General features: G+C 43.0%; 1 protein-coding gene across 7 annotated transcripts in view; it reads right to left on the bottom strand.

Moving 5' to 3' along the window:
- Positions 1 to 21,016, bottom strand: part of LOC308243371 (tubulin alpha-8 chain) — a 68,485-nt gene that overhangs the window by 13,783 nt on the left and 33,686 nt on the right. For 2 of the 7 annotated variants that reach the window (XM_080658671.1, XM_080658674.1), the window contains 2 exons: positions 18,303 to 18,394; positions 14,844 to 14,903 (listed from right to left, as the gene is read on the bottom strand). In XM_080658671.1, coding sequence (XP_080514797.1) covers positions 14,844 to 14,903; positions 18,303 to 18,394 — 152 coding nt within the window. Of the gene's footprint in view, positions 1 to 8,221; positions 8,357 to 9,624; positions 9,777 to 14,843; positions 14,904 to 18,302; positions 18,395 to 21,016 lie in introns of those variants that run through there. The other 5 variants (XM_080658675.1, XM_080658678.1, XM_080658677.1 and 2 more) reach the window with 4 other exon arrangements.

Genomic DNA, 21,016 nt, shown 5'->3' with positions numbered 1-21,016 from the left:
CCTTGTGGCAAGCAGCCAAACCTGCATTCAGTTATACTCCTGCCTGGAAGTTCTACAGAGATAAGCAGAGTAGACCAAAAGCTGGTGACTTTGGGAGGCAAGATGTCATGCCCAAGGATGGTCATCCATCATCCATAACCGGGAACATTGTGTTAGTTCAGAATGGTCGGGATACCTGAGCTGGACTGGCCTCCTGGGTCACTGAATATGATTCCCTCCCTATCATTTTACAGATGAAGGAGCCAAGGCTAAGAAAGGTAAAGAAACAGATTCAAGATTTTACAACTCTGTAACAAAAGAGCCTAAACTGGAATCCAGGTCTTCTGATCTTGGCCTGAGTTCTTCACTTTATACTTCCTGCCTCACCCATACTCTGAACTTCCAGGGCCCTGGGCTGCGCTCACGCCTACATCAATGCAAGGCCAAACCTGTATGGCAAAACTTCAAACAAGGAAAAGTTCCACAGAGAGAAACTGAGAGTGGCTTATGATAGTGCCTATCTGAAAATGAGTCATCCTTCTCTAATAGAAATAGAAATCTGTTTCTCAGGATGGGGGGAAGGGGTGCAGAGAGTAAGTTGACCCAGCAGAAGATATGTAAGTCATACATTTGCTCATATTTCAGATTCTCCTCTCTAGCCAATCAGAGCTCATGCTTTCTCTCTTACACTATTTCTGTCTCTCGATTCTATTTTGAATCTGGGCTTGTAGAGCGAACAAGCAACTATTATATGGTGTGATAAACGCAATGATAGGGGAGCTAGGCTCTTGAAACTTTGTGAAGTGAAGTGTGTGCTGCTGGTGCCTTTTTGTCCAGCAATGCAGGGGCTAAAGATGGGAAGATAGAGCGACCCTAATAGAGCAGTTCCTTTCCTCAAGAAAACAGAGACATTCTTCCCACAGACCTAGTGCTGGGATAACTATGAAAGTTACCTACTTTGTCATTCTTACAACAAATATTTATTGTGCTATTATATACAAAATGGTATTGAAAGGTACTGAGCTAATCCCTATTCATCCTCCAGGTCTCTCATTAAAAGCCACTTTCTACAGGAAATCTGGAAAACCACAAACCAACATAGAAGCCCTAATATGTGCTCCCACAAGTCCTTTCTTCCCTATCATTGCATTTATCACACCATTTAATAGTTGTTTGTTCAATTTTCTGAATTCCCTAGTAAAGGGAGTAAATTCTGTGAGGGCAAGGAACCCTTGTTTACTCACTGAATCTCCAGCATTGACCACAGTGCTTGAACATAGCAGGTGGTCAATAAACATATGGATGGTTAGTATGAAAACCCTGCCCTAAGGGGGCTCACAGCTGTTTAACAAGGAGAGTGGCCAGTGCTTATGAGGCAATGGGAATTCAAAAAAGAAAGAAACAATTTCTGGCTTGGTTTCTTGGAGAAGGAATATTTGCAAAGACCTTGACAAATATGACCATTTTAGTTAAATTTAGGAGCAGTATGAACAAGAAGCAGGAAAAGTTAGGGCAGGTCTCACAAATTGCTCAGTTTGTCTGAGGCATAAGCTCATGAAGCAGAGCAGATGCGACATCTGTGCTACCTACGACCATTCTCCACAGGAAAAGGGGCCTATGTTTCGTAGAACGTCAAAAAAAGAAACTCAACAACCTTTATAATTGCACTGCAAGAAACCTTTCCCTATGTCAATCTTATATTATTTCTATTTTAATACTAGTTATTTCCTTTTGCTTTCTCTTCAAAGGATTAAGGTCAGCTAATCACAGTACTCTATAGAAGGAGGCTTTGTAGATTTAATAATCATTTTTGAAGTATCACAAACAGTAAAATTGGCACATTATCTAGGAAAGGAACTGACAGACCAATACTATATGCCATGTGAAAACCTGAGACGAGTCCGCATATCTTTGACCAGCTGTGTGGCTTTCAGGAAGCATATTATTACAGCAAATTATTTCTAGTTGTCAGACTGGGATAATAAATCATCTAAACTTTAGGGTCTAGGTCAGAGATGGCAAGTAAAACATAGCTCCAACAGTGTCACAGAGGGATAAAGTGAGAATAAATGTGACTCATTAAAAATTATCTCAATTATTTCTGCTCAAAAACCTTCAATTACAACCCTTTGGAATTAATCAGAACAAAGAATAGATAGCAAATCAGAAACAGTCACAACAAGGAGTCAACCTAAATTCACATTAGTTGAGTGAAGGTAGCTCTGCAGTTACAGCAGTAGTAGGGATGATATAGACCAGCCGTGGGCAAACTACGGCCCGCGGGCCCGATCCGGCCCGTTCGGCTGTTCTATCTGGCCTGCGGAGCCGAAAGAGTGGAGGGTTCTCTTGCTCTCCCCTCCGCTCCTTCACCAGCAGCAGTGTTAACATGGCAACGTTGGGAAACACAGCCGCAGCTCCTTCTTCTGAGTGGGTGGATTTATATCCGCCCATTCAGTAGAAGGAACAACCTCTCAATCTTCCAGAGGCTCCTTGTAATGCCAGCGGACGCGCCCCCGACATCACCCTGGGAATGCGTAGACACGTTATCGTGGTGATGTAGGGAGACACGCCCCTGGAGAGCACAGTATCAGAGCATTAGCTAAAAAGGAGACCAACAACACTGTTCCCACTGAAGTTGATGTTTTAAAGACCAAAAACCTTTCAACCCAGTCTACATTGCCATCTACATCTACGTCCCGGGCATAATTTGGAAGTTGCACTAAAGAAAATGTTTAATTTACTGTTTACACATTTTGTTCTTTTCTATTTGTTTTAGTTTTAAATTATTTTATTATATTTAAGTTTAATTTGAAAGGCTTTTGTACCTTTCCTTTGTTAGGCAATTTTATTTTGCCTTTGCCATCTTCAATATAAGGTATGTTATTGTGCTATGATTCCTCCATTTTTTGAAGTTTCAAATTATAATAATTAGTGTTTACATTCTTCTTGTTAAAATGTTTGAAATGAATAAAACTATTGGAATAAAAAAAAAAAAAGACTGTACCCTTTTATGTAATGATGTTTACTTTGAATTTATATTAGTTCATACAAACACTCCATCCATGCTTTTGTTCCGGCCCTCCGGTCCAGTTTAAGAACCCATTGTGGCCCTTGAGTCAAAAAGTTTGCCCACCCCTGATACAGACCAAAATTAGGAATGGCAGGGGTAAGTAGACTCCCTGCAGGAGACCCAGTGATGTCAAAAGTCACTTGAGCTTTAACTGACATTGGGTACAAGTGTAGGAGATATTAAGGAGTGTGAATCTGATTTACAGAGTGCCCACTTTGTTTTCCCATTCTCTTCCATAGCTCATTATCTGGGAGAAATTCTAACAGGAAGACACTAACAGGGGAAATGTCAAGGCTGCAGATAGGTGGCCAAAGAGAAAAGGAGCAGTTTGTCTACTTCCTCCCCCCAACAGTGCCACATACTCCTACTCATCCCCTATCACTGGCCCTATATTCAACAGCTATTTCCTCCTTGAAAATTATTTTTAACTTTCATCTTCCTTTCAAGGTCACCAGGAGCCCCCTTCAAAAGGACCCTCAACATCAGCATTACCTCCCTGCTATCTTCCTATGAAAATGTACCCAGTGCCTTTGCCCCAGCCATGGCCTGAAAGAGCTCTGCTTATCAGGCCCCTCCACTGCTCAGAGGCATGTAGCCAGTGAAATCTATAAGAACCTGTATCATAGTAATATATAGAAATGTTTAAAAATGATTTTAAAATGCAATATATATATATATATATATATATATATATATATATATAGTTTTAAAATGTTTAAATTAACTTTCCTTGAAACTTAAAGTGTGATTCCCCACTGCCCTGAAGCATGTGTACCTCATAGATAAGGATTTGAACTTCAGTAAACAACTCAGAGTGACTTGTCAAGATAACCACTTGAGTGAGTGATGTACTCTCCCTAGATAACCACATATAGCCCTTCGCCCTGTTTGAGATAAACATGTGTGCATTGACATAATTAATTGATAGTCACCTGGGCGGCTGCAAATGGGGTACAGGCTTTAAAACTGGGGTCCAGACCACCAAAGTGCTTGTCTGTCAAGACAACCACAAAGGCACGTCCTTTTGCCAGTCAGGCAAGCGACACCGCTCCACACTCCTCTCCCTGCCAAACGGACAGAAGAATGGCTAGCAACCCCCAATCGAGACACGACTGAGTTCTCGGGTGAGGAACGCCAGCCCCCTGCATCTGGACCAGACCAGCCCAGCTGCCGGACCCCAGAGGACAGCACCACTGGGGATTCCCTATAGGCCTGTACCCGCAGCACCAGGAATTGTGTAATAAAGTGCTGTGTGATTTGCAACTGCATATGTTTCATGTGGTGTAATTCCTCCAGCAGTTAATTGAATTATTTTACGTACGCTTAAAATTTAAATTAAAGCTTCTGGTCTTTTTGGTCCTAAGCCTGCCCTTCAGTCCTGCTTGCATAGAGTAGCTTGCATAGTAGTAGCTAGCAACTACTTCAATGTCCCACACCTGCATGGTTAAAGTTTATCTCAAGGGATGCCCTTAGATAATCACCCCAGATCCTTTCCCGGGATCTACTTGGGACAACCTGCACTTCATGACGGGGATGAAGGATGCAGCAATGACCGGCACCCCCTTGGAAACCTCAAGCAGTGCTCTGAGGTCAGAATATAAGTACAGACCCTACAGAACTCAGCCATGCCTGCCTACACAGGGGTAGTTTGCAAAGGACCAGAGACAGACGTAGTATCCATCTTGCCCTCCAAACTCTCTGCCCTTTAACTGACCATTTTTATAGGAGACAGGCTCTTTGTTGCCCTTTGATACCTATTCTCATCCAAATTCAGCTGGTGCTCTCTACTCCAGAAGGAAGCAGTTAAGGAGACTGTGTTATGCATGCTCTCACCTCCCCTTAACCAGACACTTTCTCTGAACCCTGGTATCATTGACATAGGCTTGGCTCAGGGCATCTGGCCAGGGTTTTCCATACCACTGCCCCAAAAAAGTATCAGTCTTACTTCCTGAAGAAATGCTTCTAGAGGGACAATGAGAGCAGATGAGAATGCCCAGTTATAGGGTTAGTTACAGATTTCTTAGCCAAAACCTATACAAATGCTGAATTTAATACTCCTTAACAGAGAGGCAGCCTCCACCCCCCAACCCCCAACCTCATGAAGTAAAGTTCTTTCTGCAAGGGTGGAATTCTTGTGGTCTAGGTTTATAGATGTGAGGTTTTGTGAGTGGGAAAGGTCAATAAAAAATATTTTCCCATCAAGACAATTCTGCCACCAAAACCAGATAAAGACAACACAATGAAAGAGAATTATAGGCCAATACCCTTCATGAACATAGATGCCAAAATCCTCAACAAAAATCTGGCAAATCAAATCTAGAATTACAACAGAAAGATCATACACCGTGACCAAGTAGGATTTATCCCAGGGATGCGAGGATGGTACAATATCCTCAAATTAATAAACATGATACATCACATGAACAAAATAAGAGGTAAAAATCACAGTCATATCAATTGATGCAGAAAAAGCATTTGACAAAATCCAACACCCTTCTTGATAAAAACCCTCAGCAAAATGAGAATAGAGGGATTATACCTCAACATAATAAAAGCCTTATATGACAAACCTATAGCCAACATCATAATCAATGAGCAAAAACTAAAACCATTTTCCCTAAGAACAGGAACGAGACAGGAATGGCCACTTTCACCACTCCTGTTCAACATAGTACTGGAAGTGCTAGCCATAGCAATTGGACAAAAAGAAAAAATAAAAGGTATCCAAATGGGAAAAGAAGAAGTAAAACTGTCATTATTCAAAGATGACATGATACTGTATATAGAAAACCCTAAAGACTCCATCAAAAATTATTAGACTTAATAAATGAATTCGGCAATATAGCAGGATACAAAATTAACGTCGAGATATCTAGGGCATTTTTATACACCAAAAGTGAACTTACAGAAAGAGAGATTTTTTAAAAAATCCTATTTACCATTGCACCAAAAAAATTAAAATACCTAGGAATAAACTTAACTAAGGAGGTAAAAGACTCATACTCAGAAAACTATAGGACATTAAAAAAAGAGATAGAGGAAGAAACAAACAGCTGTAAGAACATACTGTGTTCATGGATTGGTAGAATCAACATCATTAAATGTCAATACTACCCAAAGCAATCTATAGATTCAATGTACTGCCCATTAAAATACCAACGGCATATTTCACAGACCTAGAACAAACTCTCCAAAAATTCATCTGGAATAAAAAAAGACCCTGAATAGCTGCAGCAATCTTGAGAAAGAGGAACAAAATAGGAAGGATCACAATACCAGATATCAAGCTGTATTACACAGACACTGTTCTCAAAACTGCCTGGTACTGGCACAAGAACAGACATATAGACCAGTGGAATAGAATAGAGAACCCAGAAATTGACCCAAACCACTATGCTCAATTAATATTTTACAAAGGAGGCAAGAACATACAATGGAGTCAAGACAGTCTCTTCAATGAATGTTGGGAAAATTGGACAGATATATGCCAAAAAATGAACTAGACCACCAACTTACACCATACACAAAAATAAACTTAAAATGGATAAAAGACTTAAACATAAGATGAGAAACCACAAAAATCTTCGAGGAATCCACAGGCAGCAAAATCTCAGACATATGCCGAAGCAATATTTTCACCGATACAGCTCCTAGGGCAATGGAAACTAAAGAGAAAATAAACAAATGGGACTACATCAAAATAAAAAGCTTCTGCACAGCAAAAGAAACCATCAACAAAACAACAAGAAAGCCTACTGCATGGGAGAACATATTTGCCAATGTTGTAAGGGTTTAATCTCCAACATTTACAGGGAATTCATACAACTTAACAAAAGGAAGATAAACAACCCAATCAAAAAATGGGCAATGGACCTAAATAGATACTTTTCGAAAGAGGACATAAGGAAGGCCAAGAGACATATGAAAACATGTTCAAAGTCACTAATCATCCGAGAGATGCAAATCAAAATGACAATATAGTACCATCTCACACCCATCAGAATGGCTATCATCAACAAATGAATAAATGACAAGTGCTGGTGAGAATGCAGAGAAAAAGGAAACCTCATGCACTGCTGGTGGGAATGCAGACTGGTGCAGCGACTATGGAGAATAGTATGGAGTTTCCTCAAAAAACTGAAAATGGAACTCCCATTTGACCCAGTGATCCCACTTTTAGGAATATATCCCAAGAAACTAGAAATACCTATCAGAAAGGATATATCCACCCCTATGTTCATAGCAGCACAATTCACCATAGCTAAGATTTGGAAACAGCTTAAGTGCCTATCAGCAGATGAGTGGATTAGAAAACTGTGATACATCTACACAATGGAATACTATGCTGCGGTAAAAAAAGGAATTCTTACCATTTGCAACAGCACAAATGGAACTGGAGAGCATTATGCTAAGCGAAATAAGCCAGTCAGAGAAAAATAAATATCACATGATCTCACTCATTTGTGGAATATAATGAACAACATAAAGTGATGAACAAAAACAGATCTAGAGACAGAGAAGCATTGATCAGACCATCAAACCTCAGAGAGAAGGTAGGGGAGGGTGGGGGTAAAGGGGAGAGATCAACCAAACGACTTGAATGCATACATATAAGCCTAACCAATGGACACAGACACCAGGGGGGTGAGGGCATGAGTGGGGGTGAGGGGGCAATGAGGGGATAAGGACACATACATAAAACCTTAACAATAAAGAAAAAAAAGACAATGCTGCCCATGCAATTGAATATTCTAAATAGAACCTACTATATAAAAATCAATATTTCAAAATAAGTAAAAGATATAGTCTCTTTTCAAAATATTCAAACATAGTTTTTAAACATGAAATTCTTTAGCACATTTAAATTAAGTTTTACTGTTTAAATTTTTTATTTTCCAGGTGTTTTCAGAAACTTGCCTATTGAATACAAAGTTTGATCAGAGGGCTAGATTATGATCCTTGGCTCCCCTGAAAGCCTACTTTAGGCTCCATTTTGAGAGTCACTATGATGTTCAGGTAAAAATTAAAATATGTAAAAGGAAGCATTTTGAAAATTCTAAAGCACTAGCTAATGCTAGATATTATAAATATTAAATATAAAATCTTGAGCATGATGCCTATTTGCTTCAAAATAATGGGGAGAGAAAGGACGATAAATGAAGCAATACTTACAAGTAGGTAATATTTGAAATTGGATGGTTCATATATAGGAGTCCATTACACCATTTTCCTCTTTTCAATATGTTTGAAATTTTGTGTAATAAAAAGTTTAAAAGCAAACACTTGCAAATCTGAACCATAATCCTTCTTCATATTGTAGGTGAGAAAAAACAGAACAGAGAAGTTAAGTGACTTTCTTGAAACCAAACAGGTAGCTACAGAGCCAGAAGCCAAAATTCTGAACTCCCAGTCTGGGTTCCTTCTATGGTTGCACATATAGGGCCTCAGGCAGAAATGGATTCCTCTAGCCACTTTCCTGAATATCCCCAAGTCCTTAAGTCTCTCAGGTGTATCCAGGAGCATGCTCAGAAGAGGGAGGGTGCTGGACAGATCTGGAGCTAGAAACAGCAGAGCTGGGGCCAGAGCCAGAAGGCTCTGGGCACTTTCCACATTGAGCAGAGACCAGGTGAAGTGGGGAAGTTCTTCCCTGGCCTGCTTTGTCACTGACACCTGTATCAAGAGTGCCAGAGAACCTGATCTTGGTCTCAGAGACATGTTTATTCTGTCCTCCTCCCCAACCCAACTTTTTCAAACTACCTCCCTACTGCTAAAATACCACAACTCTGGACCAGGAGATTCTGGGTTTCCAGGTGGTCATAGAAATGGATTGGATGTGGCTATAACCCACCCCAATTGTGGGGGTGAGGGGAGGGATTCTTGAGGGTGGAGCTAGAAATGTGGAGAGGTCTCCTCCCCAGCAAGTAAGATCCACGACCTTGAAAGGAGACAGATGCAGTGTGGGACCAGGCCTGTGCTAAGCCCCCTAAGCCAGGTAGGAAACAAAACAAGAAGTCTGAGGTTCCCTGGTGAGAGAGCTATCTGTGTGCCAAAGTCCTTCTGACTGACTGCTAGAAAAACTGGGGAGTTGGAGTGGGTTCCAAGTGCTGGGAAGCTGAGCAAGCTCAAATTGTAAGTGGCCCAAACCCAAGCCAGATCGTGGGGACAAGAAAGGAGAACTACCCCAAGTTTGGAGTGACTGTGATGCCCTAAGTCCCGTCACATTCTGGGACAATGACACTCGTGGTTGGTTGGGTGTAGTGAGCTGACTGCACCCACTCCCCCAACCACGGGCCCACCCATCTGGAATCTTGGACTGCCCTTTCCCCCCTCATTCTGGTCCCTGAGCTGTCCATTTGGGGCTCCCTCAGAATTTCCCCTGTCCTGTACTGGGCTCCCTATGTACTCTGCCACTTCTCTCATGTGCACAAAGCTCCATTGGTCCCACCACCCTGAACTGACACTCCCAGGAGACTTCGAACTCTACTGATCCAAAGTTATGGATCCGATAGCCCCCACATAGATGTGGCCCTAGGCTGGGTGCCTGCCCCTCCCCAACCCCTGCGCTGCAGGCTCACCATCTCAGCCGCGCACTTCTCCTGCTCGCCTCCCAGCTGGCCCGCTCACCCCAACTGCTCTAGATAAAGCCTGTCCGCTGTTGTGACACACTGGGCGGGAGGGGCCTGGGGACAGGCTTGCTTATCCGGCAGCTGCTCTTCAGCATCACAGTGCCCAGAGAGGGGAGGAACCCTAGCAGGTCACAGTGGCTCCTCCCCGCCCCCGCCCCGCCCCGCCCCCGCCCCGCCCCGCCCCGCCCCCGCGCGCGCACACACACGTACGCACACGTATCCCCCGCCCCTCCACTCCCCTCCCACGAGGCCCCACCCAGCCTCTCCATCCAGCTTGTGCCCGCTGGGCGCTCTGGGAACTGCGCTGTTGGATTCCGTGCCGCTGAGCAATGGAGCAGTTCTATTACTAAAGAGCACTCCTCCATAATGGGATATAAGCAATTATTATTCAAGCTTCTTAGGAAAGAAATGTGAAAACTCACTTCCCAAACTTTCATTCTCTTCCTGTTGCCACCAGGAAGGGCTGCCCAGGCAGGAAAGGCACCTAGTTGGGGTTTAGTTGAGGGCATTCGCCCTCAAACCAGGCGAGTAGAGAAATGATGGAGATGATTCAGAGCTCACTAATGAGGAGCAGGCTCCATGCTCAGCTCTGCTGCTGCTGCTGCTGCTGCTGCTGCTGCTCAGGAGGGCTTGAGCAAGTTGCTGCACCTCTACTCTGGAAACCTATTTCTACCCACATCAAGGTCTACCTGGTCACTGGAGAGTTCAATGAGATAACATCTATAATAATAAAAGTGTAATATGCTAATTAGACCAGACCGTTCCTCTGGATGTCCTTCCAGAAGACCTTCCGGATGAAGCTGGGGCTGCAAGGGAAGTCCAGGTCCCGGTTGCCTGCCAGTGGCCAGAGGGAAGCCTGGGTCCTGGGTGCCAGAGGAAGGCCCAGGTCTCAGGTGCCAGAGGGAAGCCAGTGCTGGCAGCTGAAGGAAGGAAAGCCTACTTGTGCATGAATTTCGTGCATCAGGCCTCTAGTACTTTATAAAGAAGGTACTCAATATTTTAGTTGTTCCTGTTACTACCATTCTATCAGGGTACATCACTCCACCACCACCACCATTATTTTCAAATCGGTTTCTTAATCCATTTATCATCACTCCCTCTTCCTACTTTTACACCCAGAAAGTATAGAATGATACCAGGGTTCCAGCTGCCTCTTTGCCTAGTAAAAGGACTGTCTCCCCTGGTCATAAATAACACTAAATAGCAAGGGATTTCCCCTACCCTCCCTCTAGTTGAGAGGGGTGGGAGAACAAAATCTGGCCTGGGTAAGAGCCCCACTGTTCACACTTGTAATTTTGACCACTGTATTAAACCTCCCTCTACTTTCCCTCTCCTTCCCCTAGTTTAGTCGTGGGCTGAATGATTATCAGGAAGGTCTCACTGCAAAATTGACCACCAATGTGTGCTGATATGTGTGACCCAGCTCCTATCTTCTCTCCCAACTTTATCAGGCACCTCACCACTAACCACCAAGTCACTCAAGGCAAATCTGTGGCTTTTCTGCAAGATACTACTACATAGAGCTTCTCTGACCAAACATGGTGACTCTCCACGTTTCCAAGAACAGATACAGATTTATTTGCCCTACCATTCCTAAGAGAATTCTCTGGCCAGTAGAGAACGAGGACTTCCTTCCTTTCTTCCTTTCTTCCTTCCTTTCTTCCTTCCTTTCTCCCTTCCTTCCTTCCTTCCTTCCTTCCTTCCTTCCTTCCTTCCTTCCTTCCTTTCCAGTAGAGAATGAGGACTTCCTTTCTTCCTTCTTTCCCTCCCTCCTTCCTTCCTTCTTTTCTTCCTTCCTTCTTTCCTTCCTTCCTTCCTTCCTTCTTTCTTTCCTTCCTTCCTTCCTTCCTTCCTTCCTTCCTTCCTTCCTTCCTTCCTTCCTTCCTCTTTCTTTCTGTTGCAATTTGTTCTGCTGACCATCCATTCATATATTTTCCTATTTATACTATTAGAGGCCTGGTGCACAAAATTTGTGCACTGGGGGGGGGGGCGGTTGTCCCTCAGCCCAGCCTGAATCCTCTCCAATCTGGGACGTCCCCCTCACAATCTGGGACTGCTGGCTTCCAACTGCTCACCTGCCTGCCAGCCTGATCACCCCCTAACCACTCCCCTGCCAGCCTGATCGGTGCCTAACTGCTCCCCTGCCGGCCCGATTGCCCCCAACTGCCCTCCCCTGCAGACCTGATCCCCCCAACTGCCCTCCCCTGCAGCCTGGTCGCCCCTAACTGCCCTCCCCTGCAGGCTTGGTTGCCCCTAACTGCCCTCCCCTGCTGGCCTGATCGCCCACAACTACCATCCCCTGCCGGCCATCTTTTACCACATAGGGGTGGCCATCTTTGACCACATGGGGGCGGCCATCTTGTGTGAGGGTCAATTTGCATATTACCTCTTTGTTATATAGGATGACTTTCTAGAAGACGGGACACGTCTTAATCATCTTTGCATCTGAGATAGTACCATTCATAATGCTTAACCCATTGATGCATACAGTACTTAGTATATGATGAGTTGAATTTTCGTCTATCATAATTTAAGATCCTGAAAACTGAGAACCATGATTAAGCTAACTGCCAAGCACATGATAAATGCTCAATAAAGGATAATGACTATTAACTATTTGTCACTCTTCCAAAACCCTATAGCATATTCTATTAGTTCTTCCATTACATTGATCACTTTCTACTTTGTATTCTAGAGATGTGTGAGTGTATATGTGTTAAAACGTTCCTACAGAATTGGAACACCTTGAAGGCAGGGCTATCATATTCAGCTTTGTGCTCTTCCCATCAAAATAGCTAGTCAAGTGCAAGTATGCTTAATAAACAATGCTGAACAAATTGATTTTTTGAGTTCTCTGTGAACCAGCCAATATGTTATGAACAGATCTTAATGTCTCAGGATAAAAGTGATAATGATAATACTAGCAATTAGGGTGGTATTCATTGCCTTTCATTATAATGAGGCCCTTTAAACCTCACCATTTTTCCCTTTATGAGGTTTAGGGCTAGATGAAGCCATGACTATACCATAAATACTAGATATAGCATCTTCTGGTTCCAGGGAGATAAAAGAAGGGTAGTTGATATAGACTGAATTGTGTCCTCTTCCCAAATTCATATGTTGAAGCCCTAACCTCCAAGGTATTTGGAGACAGGGCCTTTAGGGAAGTAATTAAGGTTAAATGAAGTCATAAGAATGGGGCCCTAATTCAGACTGATGTCCCCATAAGAGGAAGAGACACCAGGAGTACATATGTACAGAAGAAGGTCATGTGAAGACACAGAGAGAAGGTGGCCATCTACAAGACAGGAAGAGAGGCCTCACCAGAAACTGACCCTGCTGGGCTTTAACCTTGGTCTTCCAGCCTTCAGAACTATGAAAAAATTAATTCTGTTCATTAAGCCACCCAGTATATGGTATTTTATTATAGCAGCTGGAATAGACTAAGAGGCCTTAGAATCTTTGGAACTTAAAAAATGTTCACTTCTTTTTGGTTTTCAAGTCCTCTGCCTTATAATTATTGACTGTGGCAACCCTGAACTCATTAATAACTTTCCCTATCACCCTCCATCCTATGCCTTTCTCCCTGAGTTGAAGTTTTGAAAGAAGGAAGAACATACTTTTTTTGGTCCCTATGATGGTTAATTTTATGTGTCAACTTTACTGAACCATAGGATGCTCAGACATTTGGTCGAACATTATTCTGGGTGTGTCTGTGAGGGTGTTTCTGGATGATATTAATATTTGAATCAATAAACTGAATAAAGCATCTTGTCCTCAGTATGTGGACAATTAACTGAAGATCTGAGTAGAACAAAAAGGCTGAGTAACAGAAAAGAGCTGTCTGCTTGACTATTGAGCTGGGACATAAGTCTTCTCCTGCCCTTGGACTAGAACTTAACCATCCACTCTCCTGAGTTTCCAGCTTGCTGACTACAGATTTTAGGACTTTTCAGCCTTCATAATCATGTAAGCCAATTCCTTATAATAAATAATTATTTTTTATAGTTATAATAAATATTTATATAAAGAAAAATACTTATTATATAATATATATGTATATATACATATATGTGTATATCTATATATATACATATATATGTACACACACACACACACACACACACACACACACACACACACACACACATATATATAACCAAAAGATTTGTATGGAGTGGCATCATAGGAAAGATAAAATAGTCTGGTCATTCCCTTTCCTCCGAGGCTTTAGTATTATCACCAGAACTGTTCCATACTGGGGGCTGGCCCTGCACCAGCAGGGTCCGGTATCTCCAGGCTCTTGACTTTCTCAGGAAAGAATTCAAGAACATGTCTGAGTGAGAGTTCAAGTGAGAGTAAAAACAAATTTTATTCAGAGAGAGACAGAGGCTAGGATGCACTGCTGAGAAAGAAGCAAAAGTACACGTCTAAGTGGACGCAGGCAAACTCGCCAGTGAGTTGCACACATGAACAGTCAGTTCTTGGGATTTTCTATTTCCAAGGGTGGATTTTTTCTGAACTTTGTGGCACAAAATTCTGATTCTGCCTTCTGGTTTGGAGGTATAGGTCTTGTTCCTAATATGGTTCGTTTGGGAAATGTCATAGCATTGGTCCCCTCACCCCCTTCTATTTATGGTATCAGTTTTAATTACAATGATAGTATAATGAGCTTTGGGATCAGTCTCTGGTCAATTTTCCCTCCATTGTGGGTGAAACTGATTTTAGCCAGTCCTTATTGTTGTTGACTTCTGTGACCCCACATGAGTTTCCTGCCATAAACTATTTTCCATTTGATCATAAGTGGATGTGGGGGCTCTGATGAGAGGACCTATTGGTTTATTGGTCTGTGATGTCTGATCCTACTACCTCATTCTACTTGTTAGGAACTTTCCCTAATCTGCCTCAGTATTCTGTATATAGCTTATTTCTCAGTTGTATATTTCCCTCCTGTCAGACACTGAAACAATATATATATATTCTATTTCTCTGGAGAGCCCAGACTAATACAGTCCCTTTTCTGCAGGTGAAGAAACTAAAGTCAAATTCAGGCTATTTAGGGAAAAGCAACCTCCCATACAGTGTGATTTAGGCCTTGTAAAGAAATTACTTCACCTTTACCACATTCCAGTTTACTATTGATCAGAAGCCAGTGCTGAAGCCCTTACCCTCATTGCATCTAAGGCTCTGTTACAGATCAGGTAACCACCTTCTTCAGCTGCCAGTCCCTGAAACACCAAAAGATATGTGTGGGATAAAATGGCATCATAAGAAAGATAAAGCAGTCGGGTCATTATCTTGGTTCTCTCTGAGGCCTTGGTGTTCTGCATATAATTCTTCACTTGTTATATATTCCCTCCTGTCAGACACTGAAACAATTCACTGAATTCATTCATATTCATTCTCTCTCTCTCTCTCTCTCTCTCTCTCTCTCTCTCTCGTTATTTCACTTATTGCTATGGGTATTGCAAAGTGTTCCAATCTTTCTGAACCACACTCATGCAGGATGTTAAAAGAGTTAGAAAACTATTCTCACCGTTGATGAAAATAGCCCACAAGGAAAATACTAGTATTGTTTCATAGCATTTTCATATACAATCTGTTTAGAGCTGTTATTCATATTAGCAAAAAGTTGAAAAGAACTGACTTGGCCAACATATTTAATAGGAAGGAATACTACATAGCTACTAATATGTAGTAGTGGGTTGAATTGCTGCCCCCAAAAGATACATCCACTTGAAGCAGGTTAGTAAGAAGCTAGGAAATTTCCTTGGCAAGTGGAATGGGGAAACTGAGACAGCCAAACAAACAATCAAGCAATATACAGCCAGATAATATATCACAAAGTCTTATCTTCCCTAACCAAGAACACTTAGGAGCAAATGGTTTACACATTCCAGACCATGCCAGTACAGACCTGCCTCTGTCCAGTCCCTCTTGGGTGACATTCTTTGAAGATGAAATTGACCATAGAATGACCCTGACCCCTCTATATGCTCATTTTGATGCATCAGCATATTAAAGGACACATCTGGAAAGCTGATGAATATCCTATTGAGATCCTCCCCTGAGACCTCCCCTAAAATTCCTGTCTTTAGAAAACAGATAAAAACCCTTAAGACAAAGGACCCTGTTTGTGCTCTCCATGGAGCACACCTGCACCTTCCTCTTCCCCCTTCCTTCCTCAGACAGGTATCTCTGCTTTCTTCTTCCTAAGCTCAAAGGGTCCCCATGAGACTTGCAACAAGGGGAGCAGTGGGTAGTGACAGCTCATCCTTGGCTAACCTCCTAAACCTATCTCCAAAGGCCCTCCTTTTGCCTTTATAACTTGTTTCCCGAGTCCACGCAGCCCAGCTGGCTCACTTCTTCTGCCTCTGTAACTTTATTTCTAAAGGGCCAAGGCAGCCTCACCTAGGCTCACTCCTGTTTCTATGACCATGCTTCTTCTATCCTAAGCTCTTACTTTGTTTCACTGTCCCAGCTTTAATAAATGTACTCTCAAAATCAACTGGACAAAGCTGTGATATCTTTCAAGAAGCCATACATTCCATACCATGTTGGGGCAGACCTGCCTTGAGTCCAGTCCCTTTCCAGTAATACACTCAGAACCTCATACTGTCACCGTATTTGGAATAAGGGTCTTTGCAGATATAATTAAGGATCTCAAGATGAGCCCTGGCTGGTTTGGCTCAGTGGATGGAGTGTCGGCCTGAGGACTGAAGGGTCCCAGGTTCGGTTCTGGTCAGGGGCATGTACCTTGGTTGCGGGCACATCCCCAGTGGGAGGTGTGCAGGAGGCAGCTGATCGATGTTTCTCTCTCATCGATGTTTCTGGCTCTCTATCCCTCTCCCTTCCTCTCTGTGGAAAATCAATAAAACATATTTAAAAAAAAAAAAAAAAAGGATCTCAAGATGAAATCTTCCTGGATCAGACTGAGTCCTAAATTCAAAGACAAGTGCTCTAATAAGAGACAGAAAAGAAGATATAGAAACAGAAGAGGCCAAGTAAAGATGGAGACAGAGATTGGGTTTATGCTGCCACAAGCCAAAATCATCTAGAGCCACAGGAAGCTGGAAGACACAAGGGAGGATTCTCCCCCAGAGACTCCAGAGACTGCTTGATCTTGAACTTCTGACCACCAGAGCTGTGAGAGAATAAAGTTCTGTTGTTTAAAGTCACCCAGTTTGTGGTAATTTGTTGTAGTAGCCCTAGAAAACAAATATTGTAAGGAAGTAAATAATGTGGGAAATTGAATAGATGATAATATTAAATGGAAAAAAAAATACTGCAGAATTCAAAGTAGCAGGTATGTTATTATAATAAGCTAGCGGCCCAGCGCAAAAAATTCGTGCATGGGTATGGTCCCTAGGCCTGGCCTGCAATCAGGGCCATCTTCCCAGGTTGTCTGCAGCCAGTCCCATCCCCCTACCCCCCGCCACCACCCACCCTCCGTTCCCCATTCGCCATTGGGTGATCGGAGCCTGACAGCTGGGGGAAGGGACTGAGAGGTTGGCCATTCCCACTTGCTCGCCAGCCCCACCCCCTCCACGGTCACCCTATGGGGCGATGGGTGGGACGGGGGCCTTGGCCTGGCACCATCCACATCTCCTGCCACCCACCCCTGGTTCCCTGTTCGCCATCGGGCGATCGGAGCCTGCTGGCCAGGAAAAGAGACCAAGAGGTGGTCAGTGTGCCTCATAGTGATTGGTCAGGTGGTTGTTCTGGTCATTCCACCATTAGGATCAATTTGCATATTACCCTTTTATTATATAGGATTATTATATAGGATAGAGGCCTGGTGCATAGGTGGGGGCTGGCAGACCTGCCCTAATGGGGGTCCCAGATCAGGGTGGGGGTTCCCACTGGGGGGTGGGGCCAGCCAGGGTGAGGGGCCATGAGTGGTTTGCAGGCCGGCCATGCCCGCAATCGTGGTGGGGGTCCCGCTGGGAGGCAAGGCCGGGCGGGGCAAGGGACTGCAGTTGTTCTGGTCTCTGGTCATTCTGGTCGTTCTGCCATTTCGGTAGCTGGGATTTTATTATATAGGATAAGTATAAATAATTTATCAAAAATATGTAATTTTATTTTCATGGGGTATTTTTTAGTAAGGTTAAATGAAGACATTTCATGTCTTACAAATATAATAAGTAACATGAACTATTAAACAAACCTGAAAATAAAGTCCAGTCATCCATGTGACAGCAGAGCTAGGCTAGGATCAATGCTATTTTTCACTCTGGTCAGTTTGATGTTTTGGCTTTTGAACCCAACAATATTGCCTCATGAATTCATTTTTAAAATTCAAGTATCCACCAAAACCTTATCCAATTGCACCTGCTTCCTTATTATGGACTCCTGCTTATCTTTCAGAGCAGACTCACTATCTTGGTCCCCAGCCTTTGTTTGTAGACAAATAAAATACTCTCTCACAAACTCTACAACCTTCCATCTCATCAGCTCCAACCCTGCTCTTACTATAAGCCCTAAGTAAAAGGTAAAGCAGAGAGCATGTTATTATTATTTATTTTTTGGCCTACTGCCTGATTATTTTAAACAGCTCAAAGAAAGTATTAATTTGAAGTTGCATATATAACTATACACTGATCTTCAATGGGCCCTTTGAAACTTACTTGATCCAGCTGTTGACGGCAGCAGGAATGGCACCGGGTGTTAGACAGTAGGGTCAAACTGAACCTGGGTTCAGCAACCTTGTACTTGAGTTCTGGATAGGAAAGAATTCAGAGCCAAGAGTCCAACTGTTAGAGAATATTTAGAAAAATCATAAAGGTAGAAGAAGTAATTCATAGAAGAAATTGGCTTAGGAAACAAGTTGTAGAGGCAAAGGAAGGGCCCTTGGAGCTTAGAAATGAGGAAAGTGAAGGTCTCAATGGAAGCCGGGAGGGGAGAGGTGTAGGTGCGCTCCCAGGAGAGAGAGTGTACTTGGTCCTCCTTCAATATTCTCAATAGAATATTTCCAGGTGTGTCCTTTCAGGGTCAGGGTCTCCACTGACTGGTCGCACCAGGGCAAGGGGTCATTAGTCAATGTAGCTGGTCCTGAGGTCAGCCTTGGTGTCCCTTGTCTGGTTTTACTGCTTTTCTGGGCCTGAAACTAAATACAACTGAGGCCTAGATATTATCTCTAGGGAGGAAAGGTCAGGGAGTCTAAACCGCACAACCAGTGATATGCTAGGGGAGGAAAGATCACCCTGGGGATGAGGTCCTACCCTACAATTATCTGTTGATAGGCACCTGGGGCTTTCTACCCTGGTGACCTTCTGTTCCTAGTCCATCATCCTTGCTCTGGTCATATCTGTTTAACTGCCTACAGCACAACTAAATGTGTCTACATGGAAAACCATTATCTATTTAACCTTTCTATTCCACGTATCTATTTCAATTATTTTAAACCATTGCAATAAAAAGACTTAACATCCTGTTTTATAATAGTAAATATTTCATTCCATAAGTGATTTGTGCAAAGTTATAGAGCAATTTAGTAGCAGAGCTAGGACCCAAAACCCTCCAGTTCTATTTCTAAAAGTCCACATTACATAATATATTTTCCTTTATCTTCCTCAAAATTATGGGTTTTTTGAAAAATAAAAAAGGAAGAAAAACATATGTATAATAAAGTACAATTGTGTGTTTTTTAAGAGAAGAAAATACAATCTCTATCAGTACTTTTAATATGTACAAAAAAAACTCTAAAAGAAATATGAAATGAACAACAGTGGCTGCCTCTGGGGAGAGGGAAAAACTTGCTAGATGGAGGACAGGAATGGGATACTCTTCATATTAGGCCTTTTCATACTTAAAAAAACCCTATATGAATGCACTACATATTCAGAACATTAAATGTGTTCTTAAATGAACATATACAAAAGGCTTAGTGCTTCTTTAAGTCACTAGAGTCATCTGCAAAGCCTACTTCCTGTGCTAAGAACCAGAAATCAGGGAGGCACCTTCTTTGTGGAGTGATGTATATATATACATCACACACATATACATATGGTACTGGGTTCTAACACTCATGACTCTCCCCTCCCACATCTAACACTTAATCAATAGCAACAAAGTAATAACTAGCACCAGCTCACTATATGCCATGCACTTTTTAAGTGTTTATACATGTTAGCATCATTTAATTCTTACAACAAACCTATGAAGTAAAATAATCATTATCCTCATTTTAAGATAAAGAAATTAAGGCACAAGAAAGATAACTTGTTCAAGGTCAAAGTTGGGGAGCTGAAGTCAGGCATTATGGTACCCACCCTTACTTATACCGCAAAATTGCTCCATTAGAATTAGACCTTGTTTCTCAAAAAGAAAAAAGCCTTATAAATTCATGTGTTTCCTGAGAGGATTCACAGGGCACGTCTTTTAGATATTGTCTTTAACTCCTCTGAAATGGTGAACTGTCACCTTAGAGACCATGAAATCCATGAATATGACAAAATAGTAATAGTGCTAAGTGGGGAGGAATTAGGATGCTCAGGTGTTCCAGAGCAGCAGGTACCTGCTGAGTAAAGGCTATCAGTGCCCAAATGCTCAGGGAGACTTGGAATGGTTATGGTGACTTTTATAGAATAACTAGAAGCCTGGTGCATGAAATTCGTGCACACAGGGGTGAGGGGGTATCCCTCAGCCCAGCCTGCAACTTCTCCAATCTGGGACCCCTCTCACAATCCAGGACTGCTGGCTCCCAACGGCTCACCTGCCTGCCTGCCAGCCTGATCACCCCTAACCACTCCCCTGTCAGCCTGATCAATGCCTAACTGCTCCCCTGCTGGCCCGATTGCCCCTAACTTCCCTCCCTTGCCAGCCTGGTTGCCCCTAACTGTCTTCCCCTGCCAGCCCGATTGCCCCTAAGTGCCCTTCCCTGCAGGCCTGGTTCCCCCCAACTGCCCTCCCCTGCAGGCCTTGTCTCTCCCAACTGCCCTCCCCTGTAGGCCTGGTCCCCCCTAACTGCCCTCCTCTGCCAGCCCGGTCATCCCTGACTACCCTCCCCTGCTGGCCTGATCGCCCACAACTGCCCTCCCCTGCCAGCCATCTTGTGGTGGCCATCTTGTGTCCACATGGGTGCAACCATCTTTGACCATGTGGGGGCAGCCATCTTGTGTGTTGGAGTGATGGTCAATTTGCATATTACTCTTTTATTAGATAGGACAAGGCAATTTTACCAGCTCTCCGTCTTGGCAATAGAAAAACTCTCGGACAATACTTTTGAGGGAATCAAAGACACAGAATGGTTTCCTTTCAGAGAAAGCAGCCCATTCCTTAGGATCTGACAAAAGGACTTGGCTTATCCATGTGAATTATCTGATGGAACCACCAGCTTGTA

Source organism: Plecotus auritus, assembly GCF_963455305.1.
Source record: "Plecotus auritus genome assembly, chromosome: 3".
Taxonomy (NCBI): Eukaryota; Metazoa; Chordata; class Mammalia; order Chiroptera; family Vespertilionidae; genus Plecotus; species Plecotus auritus.
The sequence above is the reverse complement of the archived record's forward strand: the minus strand, read 5'-3'. Positions and strand labels throughout refer to the sequence as shown.